The 25,208-nt window shown below is 30.9% G+C and overlaps 1 protein-coding gene across 1 annotated transcript; it reads right to left on the reverse strand.

Annotated features, from left to right (window-relative positions):
- Positions 1-709: 709 nt before the first annotated feature.
- LOC134727819 (protein SpAN-like) lies at positions 710-25,208 on the reverse strand. The gene is made up of 15 exons (XM_063592211.1): positions 25,119-25,208; positions 24,082-24,140; positions 22,576-22,725; positions 20,783-20,857; positions 18,295-18,369; positions 15,963-16,047; positions 13,653-13,782; positions 11,371-11,446; positions 10,330-10,521; positions 7,093-7,219; positions 6,170-6,286; positions 5,128-5,237; positions 4,528-4,646; positions 3,832-3,977; positions 710-834 (listed from the first exon to the last, which is right to left on the reverse strand). The coding sequence occupies exons 1-15, from the start codon at positions 25,186-25,188 to the stop codon at positions 710-712; spliced, it is 1,656 nt and encodes a 551-aa protein (XP_063448281.1). The 5' UTR covers positions 25,189-25,208.

Genomic DNA, 25,208 nt, shown 5'->3' on the forward strand with positions numbered 1-25,208 from the left:
ATGTCGTGTATGATTAGTGAGAGTCCCATACCGGGGAAGCATATTCAAGAGTTGGTCTTACTAAGATGAGGTTATCTTTTGTTTTTGGAATACATTACCCATGTTTAATTGGAAAAAGCAAAGTGTTTTGAAGATTTTCTTGTTGATGTTGTTTGTCTTTACTGATGTTGAGCTAAATGTATTTTCAAATTCCTTCCTTTAATTCTCGATTTTGACAACACCGGAAGATACATCAATTGGTGTATCATAAGCAACATAACTGATGCCACGTGTGAATCAGGTTGTGCTTAGTCCTCCACAAAAGACATCTAGATACATCAATTGACGTATAATGAGCAACATAACTGATGCCACGTGTGAATTAGGTTGTGATTAGTCCTCCACAAATGACATCTAATTTACTGAACACAAGTGAAGGCAGTAAAATAAGTGATGGTAGGGAAAATGAGTGACCTTTCTATGTTTTTCCATTAATGCCCTCTGGGAAAACTGTCCTGAGCTTTCTTATCCAAAAACTTTCTCTAGCAGGTCTGTCGGCCTTTGACCAATCCTCGTTATGATCTATGATTGTGATGGTAAGTTTATTTTTAGATCAGCTTGGGCATGCCCATGTGATTTCAAATGACGACTTAAAATTATATATATATATATAATTGCAGTAATACGATATCATGTTTATAATGACGTTATATAGAATACAATGGTATGTTTATTTCAAACCTGAGGGTACGTCGCAGTGAGTTCCAATAAATCCCTGGGTGCATGTACAGGTAAAGTTGTTTGAATTTAATGGACTGAAACACGAGCCATGAATACACGGATAATCCTCACATCCTATAAATAATAGTAACATTTATAGATATCTTTTGATTATTGTAATGAGTGTAAAAAACCTGACTGCAAGATGTTCATATTAAAAAATTGAAATTTTGTTAGATTAGCATGTCATTAGTAATTATACCACAAATATTTATCGTTGTTTATCTTATTGTTGACCAAAAACACCGACTGTAAAAAAAAATAACCACACCTACAAATCATTTTTAACATACACTGGACTATTCGCACGGAATGCAGTAGTGTTTGCCATTTCATTCATAATCCAATTTAACATGTGTCAACCAAATTGAAATGAAATATCTAAAATCAGCATACTTATATTGTACATGAAATAACCTACTATGAAAGCTAACCTGAGAATTTTCAAAGGGTAGCTGACACATGCATCGTTATATATATAATAGCAATTGATGGTACTGTCGTATAAGTGAGAGGTTTACTGCTTTAAGACCAGATTCAAACCACCATTTTCTATATTTAAGAATGCCTGGATAAGGTCAGGAACATGACAGATTTTGTCCATTTCTTTTGATGTGTTTTGTCGTTTGGGTTTGCCATTTGATTAGAGATTTTCCATTTAGAATTTTTCTCGGAGTTAAGTATTTTTGCTAGAGTTTACGGATGCGGATATGTTAAGTGTATTGCGATAACCAGATTCGCATACATCTGATGGCAGTTTCATAAAGCAATCGACAATAATGACTAACGTAGATTTAAGCGTGAACATAACGACTACATAACGATTACGTGTACATAAAGCATACGTAGACGAATCGTTAGATTTTTCGATCGCTAGACAATCGCTATTATTTTTAGAACCAGAATCCCGGTATATCGCGCTCTTAACAGTTTTTAAATTGTTATTTGGATGAAGAGTTGTCTCATTGGCACTCACACCACATCTTCCTATATCTATATGATACACATGTCCATTTTTTTTAAATATTAAAAAACATGATTTAAAGAAACGAATTGCCTTCTCTAAAAAAAGTAAACAACTTGACGCCAGTTACAAAAACATTATACGATACTTATATATATTGGACACCTGAGGGCAAAAGGAAGAAAGGACGCCCCAGCACTACAAAAGTCAAAAAGTCTGAAAAGACCAGTTTTTGTCTGAATTTGCATGAATTTGTACTTGAAATTCTTAATATGTCTGCATAATTTAAAAAAATTCTTGACATAGTATTAGTTTGTCTAAAAAGGTTCTTGGTTTTTCTTGACAAGTGTCTTGACAGTATTAACATTGTCTTAAAATTTCTCAACACTTCCTGTATCATCTGATAAGAGTCTGGATTAGTCTCGACCAATTCTTGACTGTCTAAAATTTGTCTCGATCTGTCTTGACATATTCTTGACATTCTTAATAATGTCTGAATATGTCTTGACATATTCTTGCCATTCTAAATAATGTCTGAATATGTCTTGACACATTCTTGACAGTATAAATTATGTCTTGACACTATCTCAACAGTAAAAATTTTGCCTGAAATGTGTACAGACTTATTCTGCACGGTTTATGACATCTTTTAGGTCTGTGTGGTTAAAAAAGAGGAGGGGGGGGGGGCGTTCGTGTTGGTCAAAGAATTTGTTCTCATCTTGATTCAAACTGATTTTCTTTTTTAGAACAACCCAAAAACATTTTTTATTTAAATTTGGGTGTTGAATTTTATTATTTTTTATCAACAAAAATTTGTGATAACTCCTTCCTAAAAAGAGAAAAAATGTTTAGATCTATATTATGTATGTATGTTAAATGTTTGAGACCAATGAAATCATTGATTAAAAATTATAAAATTCAACACTCAAATTTGAATAGAAAAAAGAAATCATTGATGGGACCCATTATGAATACTTTTTTAAATTATTATTCCTGTATAGTAGATAATAATTTTCCTTTAATCTTTGGAATCATTATGGCAGGTCAACTGATAAGTTGTATGGCTGCTTATAGGTAAATCAGTAATTTCTATTTGACAGTTGGGTGTATTCTGGGGTGTGTAATACCTTAATTTTATGGGGAACATCCTTTCCATGTGTACTACTTAATATACATTCCAACAGATGACATTACACACATTTTTCTTCTGTTAAATGAATGATTTTTATATCATCATAATTTGCTATTTATATAAACCACATTTTTGTACAATAATTATTTACCATATTAACATTTGATATTATGAATGTAGAATGAAATATGTCTACCGTATGATTGGTTTTAATCATTTAATTAATAAGATTTAGGAATCAACATTTGTAATTTTAAAAACAACCCACATTTAATTGTTTTATTTCAACACACCCTCATTTAAATTATTTTATACCTTAGATTTCATAGCCATATTTGCATTTGTGAAATTATTTAGATACCCAAATTTTCAATTATTTTACATGCCCAACTTTCATATTTGTTGTAAGATATGTAACTTAAAACAACAGTATATTATGTAAAAAGAAATAAAGACTAAAGTTATATTATGAATATTGATCATGATTTGTAAAACTCAGAACTGTCAAGTAAATTTAAGACACAATTCAAAATGTTCAGAATATGTTAAGCCATACTGAGAAAGAATAAGAATGTCGAGAATATGTCGAGAAATTTCAAGACAGTATTCAAATGTCAAGAATTTGTCAAGAAATTTTAAGACATATTCAGAATGTCAAGAATATGTCGAGTTAATTTCATACAAATTTGATATAAATGAGAATTTGTCAAGAAAAATTAAGACACGAGTCATACTTTTGGAGAATGTCAAGTAAAAGTTCATGCAAATCAAGACAAAAACTGGTCTTTTCAGACTTTTTGACTTTTGTAGTGCAGAGAGCAACAGTTGAAGCTGAAATGAAAGAACATGGAATCAGCTGGGGTGTAATAAAAAAGAAAGCACAGAACAGAGAAAAGTGGAAAGAACTAGTCCTTGCCCTATGTGCCCCCGGACATAATAAGGACTAGGTAGGTAAGTATATATACTTTTAACCTACCTGTTCCAATTGATTCTAATGTTATATTGAAACCCCGACTAGCAGCCTTATCACCTCCTTTAAGGCTGTCAAATTTGATGATCATTGTATTCATTTCTCCGTCGAAAGATGTATCCCATACTTCATGGTTCGTAGTACCGCATCTCCTAAAAATAATCACTATTCATCAGCATGAAAATTGAAAATAGAAAATTGTAGTATCATTTGTTAAACAATTTGTCATAAAATGTCAGGCAATTAACAGCAGTAGTTTAAACAATTGTAATGATCATGAAAGTTTTAAGATCAAAAAGTAGTTTTTTTACATAAATACGGCCGTTTGTTTTCTGGTTTGAATTGTTTTACATTGTCTTATGGGGGTCTTTTATAGCTGACTTCGCGGTATGGGCTTTGCTCATTGTTGAAGGCCGTACGGTGACCTATAGCTGTTTATGTCTGTGTCATGTTGGTCTTTTGTTAATAGTTGTCTCATTGGAAATCTTACCACATCTCCTTTTTTATATTTACTGCATAATTTGCACACGTATAGCATTCAAAACAGTAACTATTTGACTGCCGCTCTTTTATGCTTCTTTGTAAGATTCTGTTTGAAAATGTGTAAGTTTGAATTTCTGTATAATTTCACTGATATTCTAATTACAAAAACATTTTTTTCTTATATGACTTAGTTTCATACATATAGATTACACAACGTACATTGGACCTTTGTTGGCAAGGAGGTCATAAACCATTTCTATCCAGTGATAACACGCATTGTCGTTATTGCTTATATCCATATCGGTAACAGTTGCTCTTATGTGGTTGCCAGGATCTCCCTATAAAATTATTAAGACTTTAAATATAACATTAAAGAAATTATTTGTTTTATAATTTGCTAAACTTGACATGTATTTAGTCTACAAAAGTATAATTAAAAGCAGTGATATGAGTGCCAATAAGACAACTATATCCATCCAAGTAACAATGTATAAAAAGTATAGAAAAAATATGGGTCAAAGAATGACCTTCAACACGGAGCCTTGGCCAAACACCGAACAGTCGAAAACCTGTCATTCATATTTTACACACAAAAGTTCATAACAAATCTTTAAAAAAATACGAATCTTTGAAACCAACTTTTACACTGGATAAAATTTGTTGATCAAAAACAATAATCAAGGGATACAAATATAGCTGTGAAATCTTTACAAATATCTCTATTAACATATATTCAATACTACATTCAAATATAAACACAATATTACACACTTCCTATTAAATGTATAATTTTGTGTTTAAGTTCTTCACTATACATACCTGTATTAACCATACACACTGCACATCGAGGTCATAATTCGATGGGTAATTTGGTGACGTCAGGAAATATGTTTTACCGCCTGATATATTAACAGTACCTCCGCAGTTGACTGAAATCATAATAAGTATACTCGTCATGTCATTTGATTTACTCAAAATTACCGCCGTTTCTATCACATACAACAATAATTAACAAATCATTCATTTTTTTTATCTTAAATGTATGCGTCAATTCAATAGACATTTACTTTCTCGAGTTTCATATTTTCCCTATTGAAAGAGTCTTAAGATTTTTGAAATGTTCATCCCTATCTGAAATAAGATATCGCAATGTTATCAAAACCTTAAAATAAAGTTATTAACTGCTGGCTTGATACCACTGCTGATAGACTGTTAGTTTTCGATGTATCACTAAAATCACTAGTCGGTGTCTGGTTACTGATATGATATACAATATATATTTTTACTAAACCCTTACTTTGATAAATTACGATTTTCTAAGAAAATAATAATTCCAAATCCATCAAGCAATACGGACATAAATTAACTGTGCTATTTTTTTTATTTCCCTCATTTAGGTGTTGACATGAATATCCATTGTGTGGTCAGTTTTATAAATTTTCTGTTTACAAAACTTTGAGGTTTTCGAAAATTTAAGGATTTTCTTACCCCAGGAGTAGATTACCTTAGCCGTATTTGGCACAACTGTTTTTTGGATCCTCAATGCTCTTCAACTTTGTATTTGTTTGGCTTTTTAACTATTTTGATCTAAGCGTCACTGATGAGTTTTATGAAGACGATACGCGCGTCATAATCCTTGTACTTTTGATAACTAATTAGATAGCTTCTAACGTTTCTCCTTATCTGTATAATTTCTTGAATTCAATTATTTGTTTTAGAGTGTTCCAGATAATGATACATGCAGTACTTTTGAATCAGAAATTATTTGAAGTCTACTAGTACACATATTAAAATGTAAAAGAAAAAATGTTTAATGCATTACACTAAGGTTGAAGACACTATATACCCAGAATATACTTACAATTACTTTGTTTAAGTTGTTGACAAACAGTGCCAGTTAAATCTGGAGGACAAGCACATGAACAATTTTTATCAACAAATCCTCCATGCTGACAGGTAGGTGGTGAGTCACACCAATCTAAAAAAGTAGTACATATAAATTTAAATAAATTTGGTGTTTTTACTGTCTTCTGATTGGTTAAAATTATTAGTTTTATTTTCAATGTTGTTAATTTTTATGGCAACACGCTCACTGTATTCATACGCCAACATGTGTGTACGTTGTTATTGTTAATATAAATAATATAAAAGTTCTTTGAGCCTTATTTTTGATAAAAATTTATTTATAATGAATGGCAATAATTTATTTTGATTTTATTGAACCATAAAACTAGTTTTTGACTCTTCACATTCAACATAATCCGCTTCGCGGATTATTCAATGTGAAGAGTCAAAAATTCGTTTTATGTTTCAATAAAATCAAAATAAATAATTGCCATTCATTAAATATTATTGAAATAGTCCAAGAGAACTTCATGGTACTTTTTTTCTAAAATATAAAATAACTGTTTTAAAAAATCTGAAATTAAGATTAATCATAAAAATATCGTTTGAACTATTAACATAATAGAATACTGTCTTTTAAGAAATTATGCCCCAAAAGAAATCCCTAACATTTAAATACAATTGTATCACTATAAACACAAAACAAATAAGGAATATGTTCGGAAATATATTTCTCCATTGGAGATGGATATACATATCGGATGTATGTTGTTTTATGTTTTTTTCAGTTGTTCTATTGTTTCGTTGTTTACCTCTCATAATTAATGTGTTTTTTTCGGTTTTAGTTTGAGTGAGAGATTTATTGTAAAACGACTCATACAGAACACTTAATGACATAGGTTTTATCTTTCAACATTTAAACAGTATTAATATTCTTACCAGTACATCCATAAGCGTCAGTGACATCCGCAATATCATAGAAACTGAAACCTGTACCAGTTCCTGCAAGAAACTCTTGTCTCCAGTCATGGAATTTAATTATTTTATCTCCATTGGTTGAGAATGACTAAAAAGATGATGATACAAAACTACAAAATACGCTACATTTAAAGAAATAAAAGCATATTCAACATATTAAAGGATCTAATACGGAATACAAATATAAAGGCATTAGAAATTAATGATAAATATTATCAACTTAGCACTTTTGTTTTAGGAATCAGAAAGAAAAATAAATATATTGGATTATTTAAAAAGAGCAACGTGTATGCAACATTTTTAAGCAACAGTAGTCTACCTATGTTCACATCTTGAAAACTCATGAAGTAGACAAATTGACGCTTAAACTAAAACCATTTTATCTCATAAACTATAAAAGGGGCGAAACCTTTCGTCGACACTGTATTCGTCCCCTGCTATGTATTCAGTATCTGCAATCCGCCATAACCAGTCAAAATGTCATGTTTAATTACATATTTAACTATTGTTTTATTTTCTAAAGACTTAGGTTCCTTGTTCTTAATAAACAATCATGACAATATGCGAGCGATTAGACTTTGGGGCAGTTTACTGATGAGAAGTGGAATAGTTATTGGAAAATTGATGTCAGAACGTTTTTAAAAAGTTCTAGTTTGAAGTTGTCCATATGTGTCAGTTTGAAGAAACGCTTAAAAAATTAAGCAACTCTCTATTTTCGTTAGTATTCTTAATCTCAAATTTAAAATGATATATGAAATGCTAACACTGACTAGACCGCGAGGTATAAATCAAAGTTTTAATATAACTGCCAAAATATCAAAATTGCGATTGAAAATTTTCCAAGATGTCTTTTGTTTTATAAAAAAAATCACATACTACTAGTATGCAATATTTTGCTTTAGAAAAGAATGGTGTGGGATTAATAGAACAATACTGAGTGAGACATCTTGATGACTCGGTTAATTATCTTTCTATATAAGGTCCTATATATTTCTAAGAACATGATTGATTAAGAGCAACTGCGTGGATACTGTGTATATTCCATACTAGTATAAGGTTAGTAATGGAGTTGTGTCCCTTTATACAAACAACACGGCGGTGATAACAACAGACGATAAAATGGATAATGAACGAGTGAAATATATTCCATACAACACATTGAAAGCTACCAAGTTGTTATTGTTGGCATTTTTTTATAGTTGTTTAAATAGACATATGAACGTTGGATCATAATACTTACAGTATTGGAGACTTGATTACTTATATAGGCCATAAGTCTAAATATCACATGTTTAGATAGTTGGTAAGATAAATTCGTTACATAGTGTTTTACGCCCTCACTCCATATGGAATTTATTGACGCTATATCTATCGTATTAGGTCACTAGTGCACTATGTAACTAATATTATTAAACTCTTATTATGTTTGAATATTACAGTGTTAATGTAGATTATTTTAAAGTTCAGTTTCAAATACATTTAGTTTGACAAATCTAACATAATATTTTAGGGCGGACGACGATAAATGTCGACTTTACATCAATTCTGATAAGTGAACTAAACTAGAGGCTCTAAAGAGCCTGTGTCGCTCACCTTGGTATATGTAAATTAAACAAAGGAAGCAGACAGTTCATGACAAAATTTTGTTTAGGTGATTGTGATGTGTTTGCACATCTTACTTTACTGAACATTTTTGCTGCTTACATTATCTCTATCTATAATGAACTTGTCCGTGTAGTTTCAGTGGTAAATGTAAGTAAAAATTTACAAATGTTATGAAAATTGTTAAAAATTGATTATATGGACAATAACTCCTAAAGGGGTACTTATTTTTTAGTCTTAAATTGCTGTACATTATTGCTGTTTACAGTTTATCTCCATCTACAAAAACATTCAAGATAATAACCAAAAACAGTAAAATTTCCTTAACATTACCAATTAAGGGGCAGCAACCCAACAATGGGTTGTCTGATTCATCTGAAATTTTCAGGGCAGATATATCATGACCTGATAAACAATTTAAGCACTGTCAGATTTGCTCTAAATGCTTTGGTTTTTGAGTTATAAGCAAAAAACTGCATTTTACCCTTATGTTCTATTTTTAGCCATGGCGGCCCTCTTGGTTGGTTGGCCGGGTAAAAAAACACAAATTTTAAACTAGAAACATCAATGATGATTGTGGCCAAGTTTGGTTTAATTTGGCCCAGTAGTTTCAGAGAAAAAGATTTTTGTAAAAGTTAACGCCGGACGACGGACGACGGACGACGGACGCCAAGTGATGAGAAAAGCTCACTTGGCCCTTCGAGCCCGGTGATCTAAAAAAGGACAATTTTCGGACAAATTACGACTTATTTTTTTATATAAACAGCATTTGCATAAGTTTTTAATTTATCTTATGCATAATTAAGCAGAACAATTAGTTATCAAGTCGACGACATAAGTGTCTATTAAGTTGGAAATAAAAATGCTAGGACGGAAAATATATCAATTGATTTGTTCCTTAATTTTCGTTTCTGTCCTTCCGTTATGTGCCTCACGAAAAATGTCCTAAAAATGAGTAACTATTGCATCGAAAAGAGAAAATCAAGTGCATCTCTATATGTTAGGGCGTGTTTGTCTTAAATACTTTGTCTTGAAAACGTATTTGATACGTCATTTCGCTTCAGATTCATCATTTTTATATATAGCAAGGCTACAGGTTCACTTTATAACATCAACCAGTCACAGTACTAAAAAATGAAATATATGGTTCGAGTGAAATACCTTTCTAGAGAATCAAAACCACAGAGGAGGTGTTTTCGAATAGCAAATTTTATATAAACTATTGGTACTCAACATTTTTAGTCTGCCCTTCCACAAAGTATTTAATGAAAATGTTTTTAAATGTTTAAGATTTTTTCTAAATTCCACCTGACAACCGATCAGACATGCTCATTAGCTACTATTCTGCCGATTTAAATACGACTGGCATATAAGGATCTTAATTGTGCTGTGTGGATATTTTTTTTGTTTTTTCAAAAGCTCAATTGGCAGTGCGCCATCCCTACGATGGCTTCCAGTTTTACAATTGTAAAACTGAAATGGCGTAATGGAGATATAATTTTACTAGGTAAAATTTATAAATGGAGATGTTTGTTTCAGAAACAATTAAACAAACACCCGACAATAAAAGAAATAATGATTCTAAATAAGACTTACATATATACCATACATTAAATCGGATGCTGGGTCAAATGGAGAAATATCTTTTGTATAAGATAATTCGAAGTTTGTATCCTGTCCCTCTTCGATATTTTCCATAACAACAGTCATATAATTGTCTCGGTCATGTCGAGACATTTCATGGACAGCACCAACGCAATGTAGCATTTCATGTAAAATTGTTCCATGCTGTAAAAGTAACAATATAACACGAAATAGCATAGGACATCATAGGAAATGAAACATTATATTATTCATAGTGTAAAGGCTTATCGATTTGTATTTGTACACTTAAATGCAATCAGTTATTTGTTTTAATATCGAAAGTTACCGTTTTACCATGGACAGGCCACGTAAAACAGACTATACATCTTCTGACTAGTCATATCTGGTCTGTTTAAACTCAAGTAATTTGCATATTAAACATACGAAAGCACCTGTTGCTGTAAGTGTTATCTTTTGAACGACGTTTGATCTAGCTGCCAACTTTTATTTCTGTAAATGAATGCAATAAGCTGAGAATATACATTGGCCTACGTAGACTTTTAAAATACCTTTTTCAGTTATGGTTATATTCTTATCAAAATCTAAATGGCAGGGAATCTGACTAAAAAATGAAAACAGAAAAAAACTATAAATTGAAGTTATGTTTTTTTTCTCCATGGAATTCAATAATATCTTAATTCTTTAAAGACCATAAAGACCCCTTTATTTAAAAACCTATTCATTATATTCCTTTTATAAAATTTTTTAGTATCATTTTATAAATTTTTTTAGTATCATTTTATAATTTTTTTTAGTATCATTTCGATTATAAAAAAGATTTTCATTTGAATTGAAATTGTAAATTATATGTAGCGCTTTGAAGTGGAAACATAATAATATTTGAATGTCCCTTCGGCATCTTATGCCTTTCTCTAATATAAGAACAATTATATTCGTTGATATAATTCATATTATCTGGAATGAGAATAGCAATGAAAGTAATCGTAATGTTAGTTATAAAAGAAACAGAAAACAAAAATACCCAATACATACATCTAAACATCCGTCTCTTTGCAAATCTATTTCATTGGGAGTTTCCGGAATTTGTCCAACATGCGCTGCGCAACCCCTTCAAGTAGTTAGAAAACAAATGATTAAAAATATGGCTGAGAATACAAATCTGTACAGAAAGCTTTACCAGACATTTCATAACGAGCTTTAATAGTGTACATATTAAATATGTACTTGCGGTATTACAATTGAATCATGGTGAACTGTGGTGAAAAAAGTACAGTGTTCTTGCAGTCCGATTTGAAATGGGACCGTTTAATATGATGCCTTATGAAGGGCTATTTTCAAAGATGATGTATGAAGAAAAAAACAACCTATGCGTGGATACTTATCATATAACAGTAAATCACATGTTAACCAGTAGCAAACACGTTTTCGTATTGTATCCTAAATTAATTAAATATCATAGAATTTTATAAGTGGGAGGTTTAGCTGGCTATAAAACGAGGTTTATTCCACCATTTTTTCTACATAAGAGTTGTTTAGATTTTTTTCATAGGTTCAATATCAGAAAATTATTATGATTTTATCACCTTAACAGCAGGGATATAACTATCGAGAATACGAGGATTTACTGAGTTTCATGAATTCTTCGATCTTATACAAGTTAGAAATGAATAATGAAAAGGCTGGAAATTTTTCAGATTTAACGCATTTAGCTTCCTGAAGAGACAAACACATTGTGATTCTCTTTACAAAATTCTGTGGCTCTTTTTATACCTTGTTAAAGCTAGCCGTCGTAATAAATAACACACGACATAATGAAATTTTATAACGCATGTACAACTAGTTCAACCAGACCACAGGTTGTTCCCGTACCAGATCAGACTTTCTGTCTTCTGCGTTGCGAGGAGTGATAAGAGAGGAGTCGGGTTTTTGTGGTTTATATTGTACAATTAACTGTGCGGTATTCTTGATGATTCTTGTTAACATAAGTGATATGATATTAATACTTTTGATAAATTGAATGATGTTCCTATATATACTCACTCTCCCTCATCCAGACTTGGGGTAATTGTAATTGTAATCGTTAATCAGCTGTAGTTGATTACAATTTTCCAAGTAATCATTGTAATCATTAATCAGCCAAAAATCTGATTACATGTAATTTAATTTAATCAATTACTTTTCAAAATGCCCTGTAATCCTGATTACTTTATGATTACATTCTGATTACAATGAAAAAAATCTTGAACTGTGAGTATGGTCAATAAATGAACCTTTTTGTTATTCTTATTTAATAGATATTTAACAAGTTAAGATAGTTTGGTTTACTTTTTAAAGCATGTATGTAATTGATTTGTATACTTCAGTAAAAAAACAAAACTGTTACACTATTTAAAAGTCATCATTATTCTAAGAAGAGACATGTCATACAATTTTATGTGTCTAGAAAAAGATATTGTACATATATTTACAATTTAAAGATGTACATATAATATTTGGTTAAAAATTATAATATTTTAATTAGTATTATACTTTTCTTTAACCCTGAATTATAATATTTTGTTTTATTGTGATTTTTGTCAACTCTGTATTGACAGGTAGGAAACCAATTAAGGTTTGTTTTTATTGCAATTCTCAATTGAGTACACATAATGTAGCTGTAGGACAATATATATGAACAATGATTAATCCGACATGTGAAAATTTATCTAATTAGCACAAACTAAATTAAAAGTTGGACAAATATCCTGCTTAAAATAAGTAACTTTTAGTATATACTTGGACTGGACATGTAAAATGCATTGATTTATAGTATTGAATTTGGTTAACAATTTGTTTTAAAAAATCTATTAAATTTTACATAGTTTTTATCTGGTAACTTTAAATTTATTTCATACATATTTTAACTGTCATACACAAATACATAAAAACCCTGGAAGAGGTCAGAAGACAAACAGCAAACTCTTTATTCAATTGAAGTCAAAATAATTCAGAGATAAATGATGATAAAGTGTAATGTATGTAGTGAACTTTTGTGGTTTATTCAATAGATGAAGTTTGAGGTTGTCATTTTATAATATACAAAACAAAAATCCCTTTGAAAAAGTGCTATAGTCATATTAAACGTTAATTCATTCACATCATTCAAAATGTTTTTTTGTTTTTTTATTCATTGTAATCAGATGTAATCATGATTACTTTGCCAATGTAATCATTAATTTAATCAGACACTTTCAGAAATAATGTAATCGTTAATTTAATTTAATCGTACAAATGGCAAATTGTAATTTAATCAATTACATTGAAAGTAATCGTACCCATCTCTGCCCTCATCCCGAAAAATGGCGTAATGAGTATGAATACTGCTGTCATATGGAATCCACCTTACACATGTTTTTTCGTTAAAATCTGCTATTGCTTTATCAATTCGTATTCTTTCGGAAACAGCTGAAAAAAAATATAGATCGGCAAATAAACGAAACTTATGAAGCTATTACAGCTTATTTCCTACTGCATGTAAAGCAAAATAATGGTTGGCTTGCTTGCTCTATTTGTATAATTGTTTATAGAAGCTTTGTAAATAAGATTGACATCTTTAAACAATATATATAGGCATAGTTAAACCTGTTTATATAATATTTGAATTTAATTGGGTGTTATCCTTATGATTGTACTATATAGAAACAAAGCAAGCAAGCGAGTTAAAGTCTTACATTACGTGCTTTAGGAAATAAGCTGTAAAGAATAGTGAATTAGATGAATTAAATACTAGTACATAACTATATTCATCGATAAAGGTGTCCTAGAGAACTGCAAGGCATTGTTCTAGTGTCGAATGACTGAATCATCATACATGATGAAAATAACATTGATATATCTAAGAATTATGTGTGAAAAAAATATAACATTTAAGAAAACAATTAGAATAAAAGGAATTTAAAGAGTAAGGAAAAAAGAGAAAGCCAAACAAACAAAACTAATTATATATAAAAAGTAACATTACAAACATTTTGAACTTAGACGAAAATCAATTCGGAAAGTCCATAAACACATGACAAAATCAAATAACAAAACACATAAAAACGAATGGACAAGTATTGTTATATTCCTGACTTGGTCCAGGCATTTTCACATGAAGAAAATGGTTGATTAAAACTGAGTTTATAGCCCTAACCCTGTAATTATTAAAGAATTATTATAAATAAGATCAATTAAAAACTTAACTATAGAGATGGAACTGTAAGGGTCTGTTCGATTGTCGAATGATAGAATAATCGCTTGTTTTTAAGACTATAAGGTTGAAGGTTAATCTATGTTGCAAACATGCGCAGTGAAAATCAATTATCAAAAACATCGGCACACATTCAATTTTATTTGAAACCTTATTTTTACACAAACATGCTCCATAGTGACGAATTTGCCAACTATCAGGAGATTTAACCGACGTTTAAAAACTTTTTTGGGAAATACAAACTAAGCGAACCGGAAGTCATCTCTTATGAATGCATTACAAGCCATGCTCTCGTCGCAAATATTACACAAGGGGTATGACACAATCGATAATAAATCATGAATATGAACTTGTAACAACTTAGAAACAATCGATACATTTACATTAACAGCCACAACACGCATCTCGAACCATAAGTTGGTTGACAGGTCCTTGGTTTTGTGTCTTTTTCGTCGACTTTTTTGTCCCAAAATATCTTCTCCTTGCATTGTCATGATAAAACTATTTGAAAGGTTTCCCTAGGAGTTTCAAATATTAATCTTAGGCGGGTTAAAGTCTTGTTATTGTTCCGAGATGAACATTTCAGGGACTGAATTTTCGGTTCTCCCTTGATATCATTTGCAAGAATGGTCTTGAGGAAACGATGATAGTTCGTCTGAAAGGGACGAATAATGACTGACCCGTGTTACGAAAGAGCCATATCTCTTGCACGTAAAAGACACTTTTTTAGATTTAAAAAAAACCAGGCGGATGCCGTCACAAGGCAGCACTCGCACCCGCAAAGTGGAAAGGGATTAAAATAAGTTGCAAAACTTGTTTCCCAATCCAGTATAAATACATTTGTTTAAACTGATTCCTTAAATTCGATTCTAATGCAATTAATGAATAGATAATAAATTATCCAACTAGTTATCACGTAAACACCAGGTATTTAAATCATGCAACCATTGATTTCCAGGTTTAACGGTGGTTACGTAATTTAAAGAGGTAGACCTTGGTAAAGGGAAATAACTCTTAAAATCATCAGTACGTTTGTGTCAACCATTTTCATTTATATATTCTAAGCTTCTATATGTTACATAGATTATTTTCAATCTGTTTCAGGTAAATGCTTAAAATACGTTGATGAAACTTGACTTTTACAAACTCATTACTGATGTAAAGAGTTATCTCCCTGAATCAAGGTCTACCATCTTAAATGTTTGAAAACGAGAATTGTTGACCGAGTTTGGCAAGAAACCAAAAGCTATGCAAATGTCATCTTTTTTATGATCTAATTCTTTCACTTGGTAACCATAATACATGTATGCATGTATATGATAAAATAAAATAAAATGTTCCGTTTAAGACTTGAATACTATTTATTTGCAATTGTCTTAAATATAAACCAACTTACAAAATATTGAATGAATCACATAAGGAACAATTCCGCCCGGCCACAAACTAAACCAATTTGGTTCAAAATTTCTCTTAGATGGATCCTTAAAAGAAACAATATATACCAGCATTAAACCAATTAGAACTATGAGGAATGAAAGCTAATTTGTTATCGGATCCATGTAAGACATGTGATCATTTCATTTACATTCATTACGAGATGTACAAGTAACGGCGAGAAAAAATTCAATCATGGTACTTTTGATGTTTCAATCCTGGTACCTTTGATGATTCAATCCTTTGATGAGCTTATGCATATCTTAATTATAAAAACATAGGGCTATTTATGTATTTGTTATTTTTATCTTTTACTTTTTAGTCCATTTTTGTGACTATCCATTTGACGTGGCACGGTACATTTGTACTTATATATCCCGTCATTATGTTGTTGTGTTATGGTATATTTGTTTGTTATCTTATTTGTTTTTGCTGAAGTGTATTGTTTATATGTCTTTTGTTTTCTTTGTTGACATATATGATTGTTGATCGTCGGGCACAGAGGTGAGAGGTTTATTAAAAAATGTTTGTACGATTTTAAGAATATGTCGGCTGTTATCAATTCGTTTGAGCTCTTAATTTTTCCATTTTATTAGGGGCTTGTCGTTAAGCATTGTCTTCAAAGTTCAATATTTTTTGTAATTTTTCTTTTACCTAATGAATAATTCAACAGATCATTGTCTCGGACACCGAAACATCCTACATCCAGGGTGGACTAAGCTGACCCTTAAAAATAAATATACCAGTTCCGCGAAATGGACGCCACACGAAATCTTGAATGATGTGAAGAACCAAAATTTTAAAATATCGCACGGAACTATTAGGTCAAACTTAGGACATGCGCTAAAATGTCGATCAATAATACAGATAATTAATATTTGACTTGCTTCTCTATGCTCTAAGTTTCAGATTCTCTGCACCCCTTTCGTCTGCTTTTCTTTTACAATGTTAAATTGGTACACAATACCTTAAACCTAGGTTACAATTTTGCATTGTCAATTCTAATTACAAATTATTCTTACGCAAAAATATGCATTATCTTAACAAGGTCCAAAAGCAATTATTTTTTGTATGCTCTTGAGATGCTCGATACGCCGTTCTGGGGGAACTTAGTGACAATGATTTGTTTTTATTTCGTATTGTTATAACCTTTTTTCATTGGCGGTTAGAGGATGGTGACAACAATCGCTTAATCACATGAGCAAACTATGAATAATACAACAAGAAGTACAGGCTTAAAGGTGGTTATGAAAATCGTTTCCTCGCAATTGTCTATTTTAGGTCAAATTTGACCTTAGATTCATTCTACTGTGTTTGGTGTATACATGTTTACTAGTCAACACAAAAGAAACAATACACGGGAATGCATTTTCCATATATAACGAAACTGGATAAAATAAATCGAGGTAAATAGTTGCCGAATCCCGTCTAACTTTTACAGAGTGTTATTTTCTCACCAAACCAATTGACATAAAGGCAAAAACTCAAAAAAATGATTTTTTTAACCCACAATTCAAAAATCGATATCATAACTTAAAACTTTTAAACTTAAATAATGTCTGCGTAAAATTTTGAATGCCTTTGCAGATATTTGAATACTTAATTCTCATCTTCGAAATAAAGTAAAATTGAGAATGGAAATGGGGAATGTGTCAAAGAGACAACAACCCGACCAAAATAAAAAAACACAACAGCAGAAGGTCACCAACAGGTCTTCAATGTAGCGAGAAATTCCCGCACCCGGAGGCGTCCTTCAGCTGGCCCCTAAACAAATATATACTAGTTCAGTGATAATAGTGCCGATTTTGTCATCATTTTCTTCAATAACTCGATATTTTCTAAGTTTCCAATTTGGTCAAATTCTTTAATCATATGCATTTGCTTTGTACATAATTTGAACAGTTTTACGTATTTATTATATTTTACGATAAATCTGAGTTCAAACTTGTGTATCGTTTCTTTAGTTGACCAGTATATATACATTTACAAAATGAAAGTGGAAAGGAAGGCGAGGGTTCGTTTCTTTTTGACTGATTATGAAACGGTCTCTGGATGTTTTAAAATTCGTGAACATCTCTATGAGGTAGCCTGATACGAAGCCGCAATTCTGTCCTTATCGTTCATATTGTCTTTTCAAGTGACTACCCAAATGTGTTGTCCATCATCTTAAACTAAATATTGTTCTTTTCGAATCTTATCACTTGCCATTACTTTTATATTTGTTATCAAGACTGATGTGTTAAATTGATATTAAAATGTTATCATAACTCAACTCTCTACATGAAAATACTCACAGAACGAGAGTTTTTATGGTGATCTAAGTTGTCTGCAATGGCTCTCGTTGTATTCTTGTTATGACGTCCAATGGGCTAAAACAGAAAAAATGGTCAAAAACATGGTTATGGTAATAAAGGAAAAACGGTTTTTTTATGTAACAAAAGGGAATATTTTGCCCATGCAATTTTCAATGTAAATATTTCGTATATATTTCTTCCAAAGTGGGGAACGCTAAAACCCCAAAAATTGAATCCTAAGACGTTTAAGTAAATATAAGAAAAAGAATAAAAAAAACAAGCTAGAATTGGGACGATTTACACATTTGACACCAATTCAGTTCTCGTGTGTTTAAGATATAACTTTTTCGGGTTCATACACGACCATATGTTTAAATGTTACAAAAAATCGTTTATGATCATCATAACTCAGAGCCTGTACAAAACATATATATATATATATATATTAAGTCATCATCATCATTTTATATTTTTTTAAATTTTAGATATATAAACAAATTTAAGAACTTACTGATAACACCCCAATATCACAAATGAATCCAACAACCTAATTTCAAAAAAGGTGCACCAAAAACCAAGAAGGCGTTCAAAAACAATAATTAAAAAAACCCAGGTTTAAACCATGATAAAAATCCAAAAGACAAAAGAAAAACAACAATGAACAGAATACTGCACACACAATTAAACATTTTACAACACGAACCCCCTGTCATTTAGGTGCTAACTATTGATCAAAATCTCCAGCTTCCAGGTTATCTTATCAAAATATAAAATATAATGAGTAAAACCACTTGATTATTCTTGATGTAATAACGGCTTGATGAATACTTTGTGTCTTATAATGGCTAATACATCAATAAATTCTATCACTTTACCCTTAATCCTCAACAAATGGGAAATTAAAAATTGAAACTATTTTTCAAATGTTATTTTAAATCCAAAATAAGCATACTTTCACAATATATAGAGACCCCATCAAATTATGTCATCGTACCCTGAACCGTGAATGAATGTGAAAATTCAAAATTGAAACTATTTTTTAAAGGTTATTTTAAATTTAGATTGAACGTATTTTCACAGTATATAGAGACATCACCAAATTATATCATTGTACCCTGAACCGTGAACGAATGTGAATATTAAAAATGGAAACTATTTTTTCTAAATTTCGTTTTAAATTTAGAATGAACATACTTTATATAGAGACATCAACATTTGCTACAATTGAAAATGCCTGTAGTCAGGAATATTGGACTTTGTCATTTTGGACTTTCCGATTTGATGTTTCTCTGAGTTCAATATTTTTGTGATTTTGATGCAGTAAGAGAAAAGTGAAAACCTCCTGTCTATTTCTGACTAAGACATCACCAGCATCGTCGTTCCCTGAACCGTGAACGAATGTGAAATTAAAAATGGAAACTATTTTCTCAAATATTGTTTTTAAACTAAAATGAACATACTTTCACAATATATAGATACTTTTATCTTTTATGTTACAGTTAAAGGTTGTCAGGACTTATTTGCTATTTGTGGTGATATATCATCATTCGTCGAGGGATAGTTTGCAACATTTTTAATTAATAATCATAAAGAATCTCAATAAATTTTAACTTACATAGTATTGCCAGTTCTATAATTTTAAATAATTTACACTTGACGATTTCGTGTCTTTGAACATGCTATAGTTGTTAATAAAGGTAGTGTGTTTAGCTGTCTTAACACGATGGGTGCCACATGTGAAGCAGGATCTGCTTACCCTTCCGGAGCACCTGATATCGCCCCTAGTTTTTGGTGGGGTTCGTGTTGTTTATTTTTCAGTTTTCTATGTTGTGTCATGTGTACTATTGTTTTTCTGTTTGTCTTTTTCAGTTTTAGCTATGGCGTTGTCAGTTTGTTTACTTATGAGTTTGACTGTCCCTTTGGTATCTTTCGTCCCCCTTTTTAATCGTCTCTATTGAACAGTTGCCTAACTTTGTCATATCACAGCTCCTTATTTTCATATGAATTTTGTTAAGTGTATTTAACAATCTGTAATGGTACATCTTTTATTATGCTCAACTGTTTAAACAATGAGGTGAACAAATGAACAAACAAGGGTGAGTGTTAGTATCATTTGATAATCACACACTGATACTGATTGTTTTTCTTAAAAGAACATGAATCAAAATTTTCAGATAAGAAAATAATGAAATTGTGAAATACAATCAAATACAGTCAATGGTAACCACAGTCAACGCATAACTTTTCAAATGACAAAATGAAGACTCCTTTAACACTGAATACATATATTATCTATGAAGTAAATTTGCCGTTTTAAAATCTAAAGCATCATGGGTAATTTCATTGTTCGTACCCCAAAGTGGAAACAACGTTACGACATTGGTTTAATTTCCATTGTTTATAACTTTTTTATCCAATCAAAACACTTTGGTGTACGCTTTTGAAAATATTACCAGGATGCATTAGACTCTGAAACGGCGAATTTTACCTGGTGTACTTTTCCGTGGTCATCAATACTCATTCCATTCAATAAAAACGCCAAATACGAATTAGGATCAAGATCCTGTGAAAAAAATAAGTATAAATAAATGCAACAGTAGTATACCGCTGTTAAAAACTCGTAAATCGATGGACAAAAAAACAACAAAATCGGAGTAAACAAACTTAAACTGAGGGAAAACATAAAATATAAGAGGAGAACAACTACAGAACATTAAAATGTAACACAATCAATGTGTTCAAGTGTGAATTGATCGTTAAATATTGTTTTGCGGTGCCGACATGTTCTTACATCCGAAAGCCTAGTTTGAGAATAGTTGAACCGTAGAACGTCACGATGTAATTCAAAACAAAACATGAAATTTGTCGACCCAGACTTTTGCGGGAAAGTTTATATCTCAAAAATTATGTGAGATCCCAATTTCTTTGTTTGATTTTCAAAAATAGCTCTTAATAATGACGCCCTGAATGTTTTGGCAATTTTTGTCGATTACAGCTTTAAAATTTAATTTTGGATGTAACACGTCTTCTGATTGGCTGAAGTTATTTTGTTATGAGCCCATAGACATAATTTAGTCATGTGACCGTGACGTCATTAACGTTTTTTCATGGTTTTATATGTTAAGTGTCAGCCAACAGTCATTCGCTCGCATTTTGCTTTATATGTATGCCAATTCTATACTTTTAGATTCAACGTGTATTTAGATTATTTTAGCTTATCAGATTACTGTCCCAAGATAGTACTCCATTATTGTTTTTTTTTCTCTCTTTAAAATGCATTTGTATAACTTTGTTTGAGTCTACAATCATTGTACAGAATACTTAACATTGAACAACAAGCCTACTTGTATGATGATAAATTCCGTCAGTTTCTATTTTTTGTTACTTTAATTTGTCTCTCCCAAATCGATTTACGATATGTTAAGTTACTCGTGCTAAAATTCATTGATGAATTGTTCACACATTATGGTTCACTTTATGGACTTGTATGCGACTGTCATACAAGTGAAAGGTTGAGTGATCTATAAAACCAGGTTTAAACCACGCATTTCTACATAATAATACATGTATATCTGTACTAAGTCAGGAATATTCTTAATTTTCGTTTTATGTGTTTGAACTTTAAATTTTGCAATTTGTCCAGTTACTTTGAATTATCCGAATTTAATTTTGTTTTGAAGTTCGGTATGTTTGTTATTCTACTTTTGATAAGGTGCGATGTAAAGTTGATTGAAAAAACTGACTTAACAACTTATCGAATGTATACGTTTGAACTCTTTTTTTCATCAGGTTATCAAACATCGATGTTTGATGCGATTATAAGGATAGACATGTTTTTTAATCATATTCGCTTTTTACTTTGATATTTTAGATTCTATTCAAAATTCTTCATTTCGCTTCGTAGAGGCTTAAAACTAAATAGGTTAATTCATTAAGAAGATCATGGCCATCTTATATTCCATTATTAATTTCATTACTTAAATAATCGTTTTATTATTAAATTTCATGGTTTTGTTTTTACAGATGAAAAAAAACACGTTAATATTGGCAACTCATCAACAGACGATCCATTCTATTAACTATACTGGAAATATGACAACTCTTTCTAAATAACCTGTATATATTATATATCGAAAATATGACGAATGTATGAAGAACTAATAATCTTTCAATTTCAAAACCATTGATAGAATTCAGTTCAACCTTTTCATTTAGATTAAATGTTTTAGAGATAATTAATAATTATTTTTATTTCTCAGATTAATAGATTAAAAAACATACCGTTATATTATCAAGTTTGTACCCCTCATCGATACCCTTTTTATTATCAAGTGTCCGTAGGTTTTTCTTAAGCTGTCTTTTGACTCGAAAGGCATTATAATTGCGGATATAGCTTTCGTCCTTGTCCTGTAATTGCCTGTGTTGATTTATCTGAAAAAATCAAATTACACAATGCAATGTTATTATTTGTAATCACATAAGCAACACGACGGGTGCCGCATGTGGAGCAGGATCTGCTTACCCTTCCGGAGCACCTGAGATCAACCCTAGTTTTTGGTGGGGTTCGTGTTGTTTATTCTTTAGTTTTCTATGTTGTGTCATGTGTACTATTGTTTTTCTGTTTGTCTTTTTCATTTTTAGCCATGGCGTTGTCAGTTTGTTTTAGATTTATGAGTTTGACTGTCCCTTTGGTATCTTTCGTCCCTCTTTTATCAAAGCATAAGTACATGCAAAATTTGAAAAAAAATAGCTTTATACACAGAACAAATAGCAAACTACTTTACGATGATCGGGGTGTTCTTCTATTCCTCAAAACATCTGTAAGACAATTGTATACTAAGTATACCGGAAATATATATATGAAATAATTGAAATTAAGACGCGTATGTTTAAAAATATTTGTGTTACAGAACAAAAACATACACTCATTATTAATTGACGTAAAACAAGATTCCTCGGATTTCGATGGTGGGACATTAAATCATAATGCTAGCCTAACGTCTTTTTCGGAATATTCAAATAATGAGATTTTTTATTATTTTTTCTAAAACAGCTTCCCATCAATAACCTATAAACAACGATGTTCGTTTCATTCAGGTCTTATATATTAGATCATAGCATATGTTTTTTTCAGTCACAGTAGCCTTTGAACATTAAATAGTTTTAAAATAATGAATCAAATTTAAGCGATAACGAAAATGGGATAAATCTTTAATGGAAAGTATCATTTCCTGCATGTATGACTTTAACTCGCTAATATATTTTCTAGATAACCCCACTATTTCACGAGACAAACTAGTTTCTTGAGGAGTGTAATATTTGATAAATGTAATGAAATATACCATAAACTGAAACATTATCGTATCAGTCCCCAATTTTACCTATGAAATACAATTGATGAAGCTAGTTCCTAGTCGGATCCAGGATTATTGAAAGGGCCATAAAGTGACGAAATACTACAGAGTGTACCTATGATTTACACATTTTTGAAAACTAATTGCTCAAAATGATATCTTTTTCGATCAATGGGGGTACGTATATCCTCTTCTTCCCCTTGAATCCCCAACTGAGCTAGTTTGTCTATGGAGATATTGCGTGAAGCTATTGTCTTTTGCAGCTAATCTTAAAATACATATATTGTGAAATCTACACTCTTATTCAATTTATAATCTAATTTGGCAAATGCATCAGTTAATTTTAAACATGATCAAGATAGTTTGGATGTTAATCGTTGCAATTATTTGATCATATATTATTATCAAGTTTGAAAATATTTTACAAACTAACCTTGCGTATTTGTCTTCCGTCATTGTTATCCAGTTCATCAATGGTTTCTGCTATTTCTTCTATATGAAAAAAAGAAAGAAAGAAATTGAACGCATTTCCTAAATGAAGGTTATTCAATTCATACATACTTCGTTTAAGTTTTTTTGTAAAAACAAATAACTATCAAACGAAAAAGTAAAACAATTCAAAACGATTACCTATTATCCCCAAAAGATTTACTAGATATCCAAAAAGACGTAAAAATAATGATTAAAAATAAAACATATAACAAACAACCCTAAACAAAACCTTCCCGCTTCAGGTTTGAGTTTTTGGTAAATGTAGTTTTGGATGAAGCTGAAGTCCAATCAACTTTAAACTTAGTACACATGCCCCCATGATATTATCGTTCTAATTTTAATGCCAAATTAAATGTTTGACCCCAATTTCACGGTCCACTGAACATCGAAAATGATAGTACGAAGTTCAGGTTAAAGTCTTTGGTCAAGGTAGTTTTTGATGAAGTTTTAATCCAATCAACTTTAAACTAAGTACACATGTTCCCTATGATATGATCTTTTTAATTTAAATACCAAAATAAAGTGTTGCTCTAATTTCACGGTCCACTGAACATGGAAAATAATAGTGCCAGAGTAGCATCAGTATACTATGGACCCATTTGTTTTTTACTATTTCAGAATCTTAATCGAAGACTGCTCTCAAAATTCTTAAAAAAATCCGTGATTTGTATTTCATGATGAGATAAAGAAGGGGCAAAAAATGACAGTAGGCATGCAGCATATCTTTTAAGTGTAAATGATTTAAGTCAGAAAGAAATTAAGCATAAGTATTATGTAAAACAATTAAAAAAAACAACGGCCAGATTAACGAAAATACAAAAAAAACACTAAAAACTGTAGCAGGCAGCAATAATTGAAAACCGCTTCAAACTACAGGCTGTTTATATTAAAGATTACGTCTAAAATGTTTTGCATTAGGTAAGAAAATGAAAATGAAATAGTAATCTATTTAATATACATAGCTTGGTGATCGCTTACCTTTCTTTAAATGGGCAGCTCCAGCCAGCACTATACAATGAACCAGAAGAATAGCGTGACTGAAATACATTTCTAGTCAATTTAGTTGTG

Source organism: Mytilus trossulus, chromosome 8 (genome assembly GCF_036588685.1).
Source record: "Mytilus trossulus isolate FHL-02 chromosome 8, PNRI_Mtr1.1.1.hap1, whole genome shotgun sequence".
Taxonomy (NCBI): domain Eukaryota; kingdom Metazoa; phylum Mollusca; class Bivalvia; order Mytilida; family Mytilidae; genus Mytilus; species Mytilus trossulus.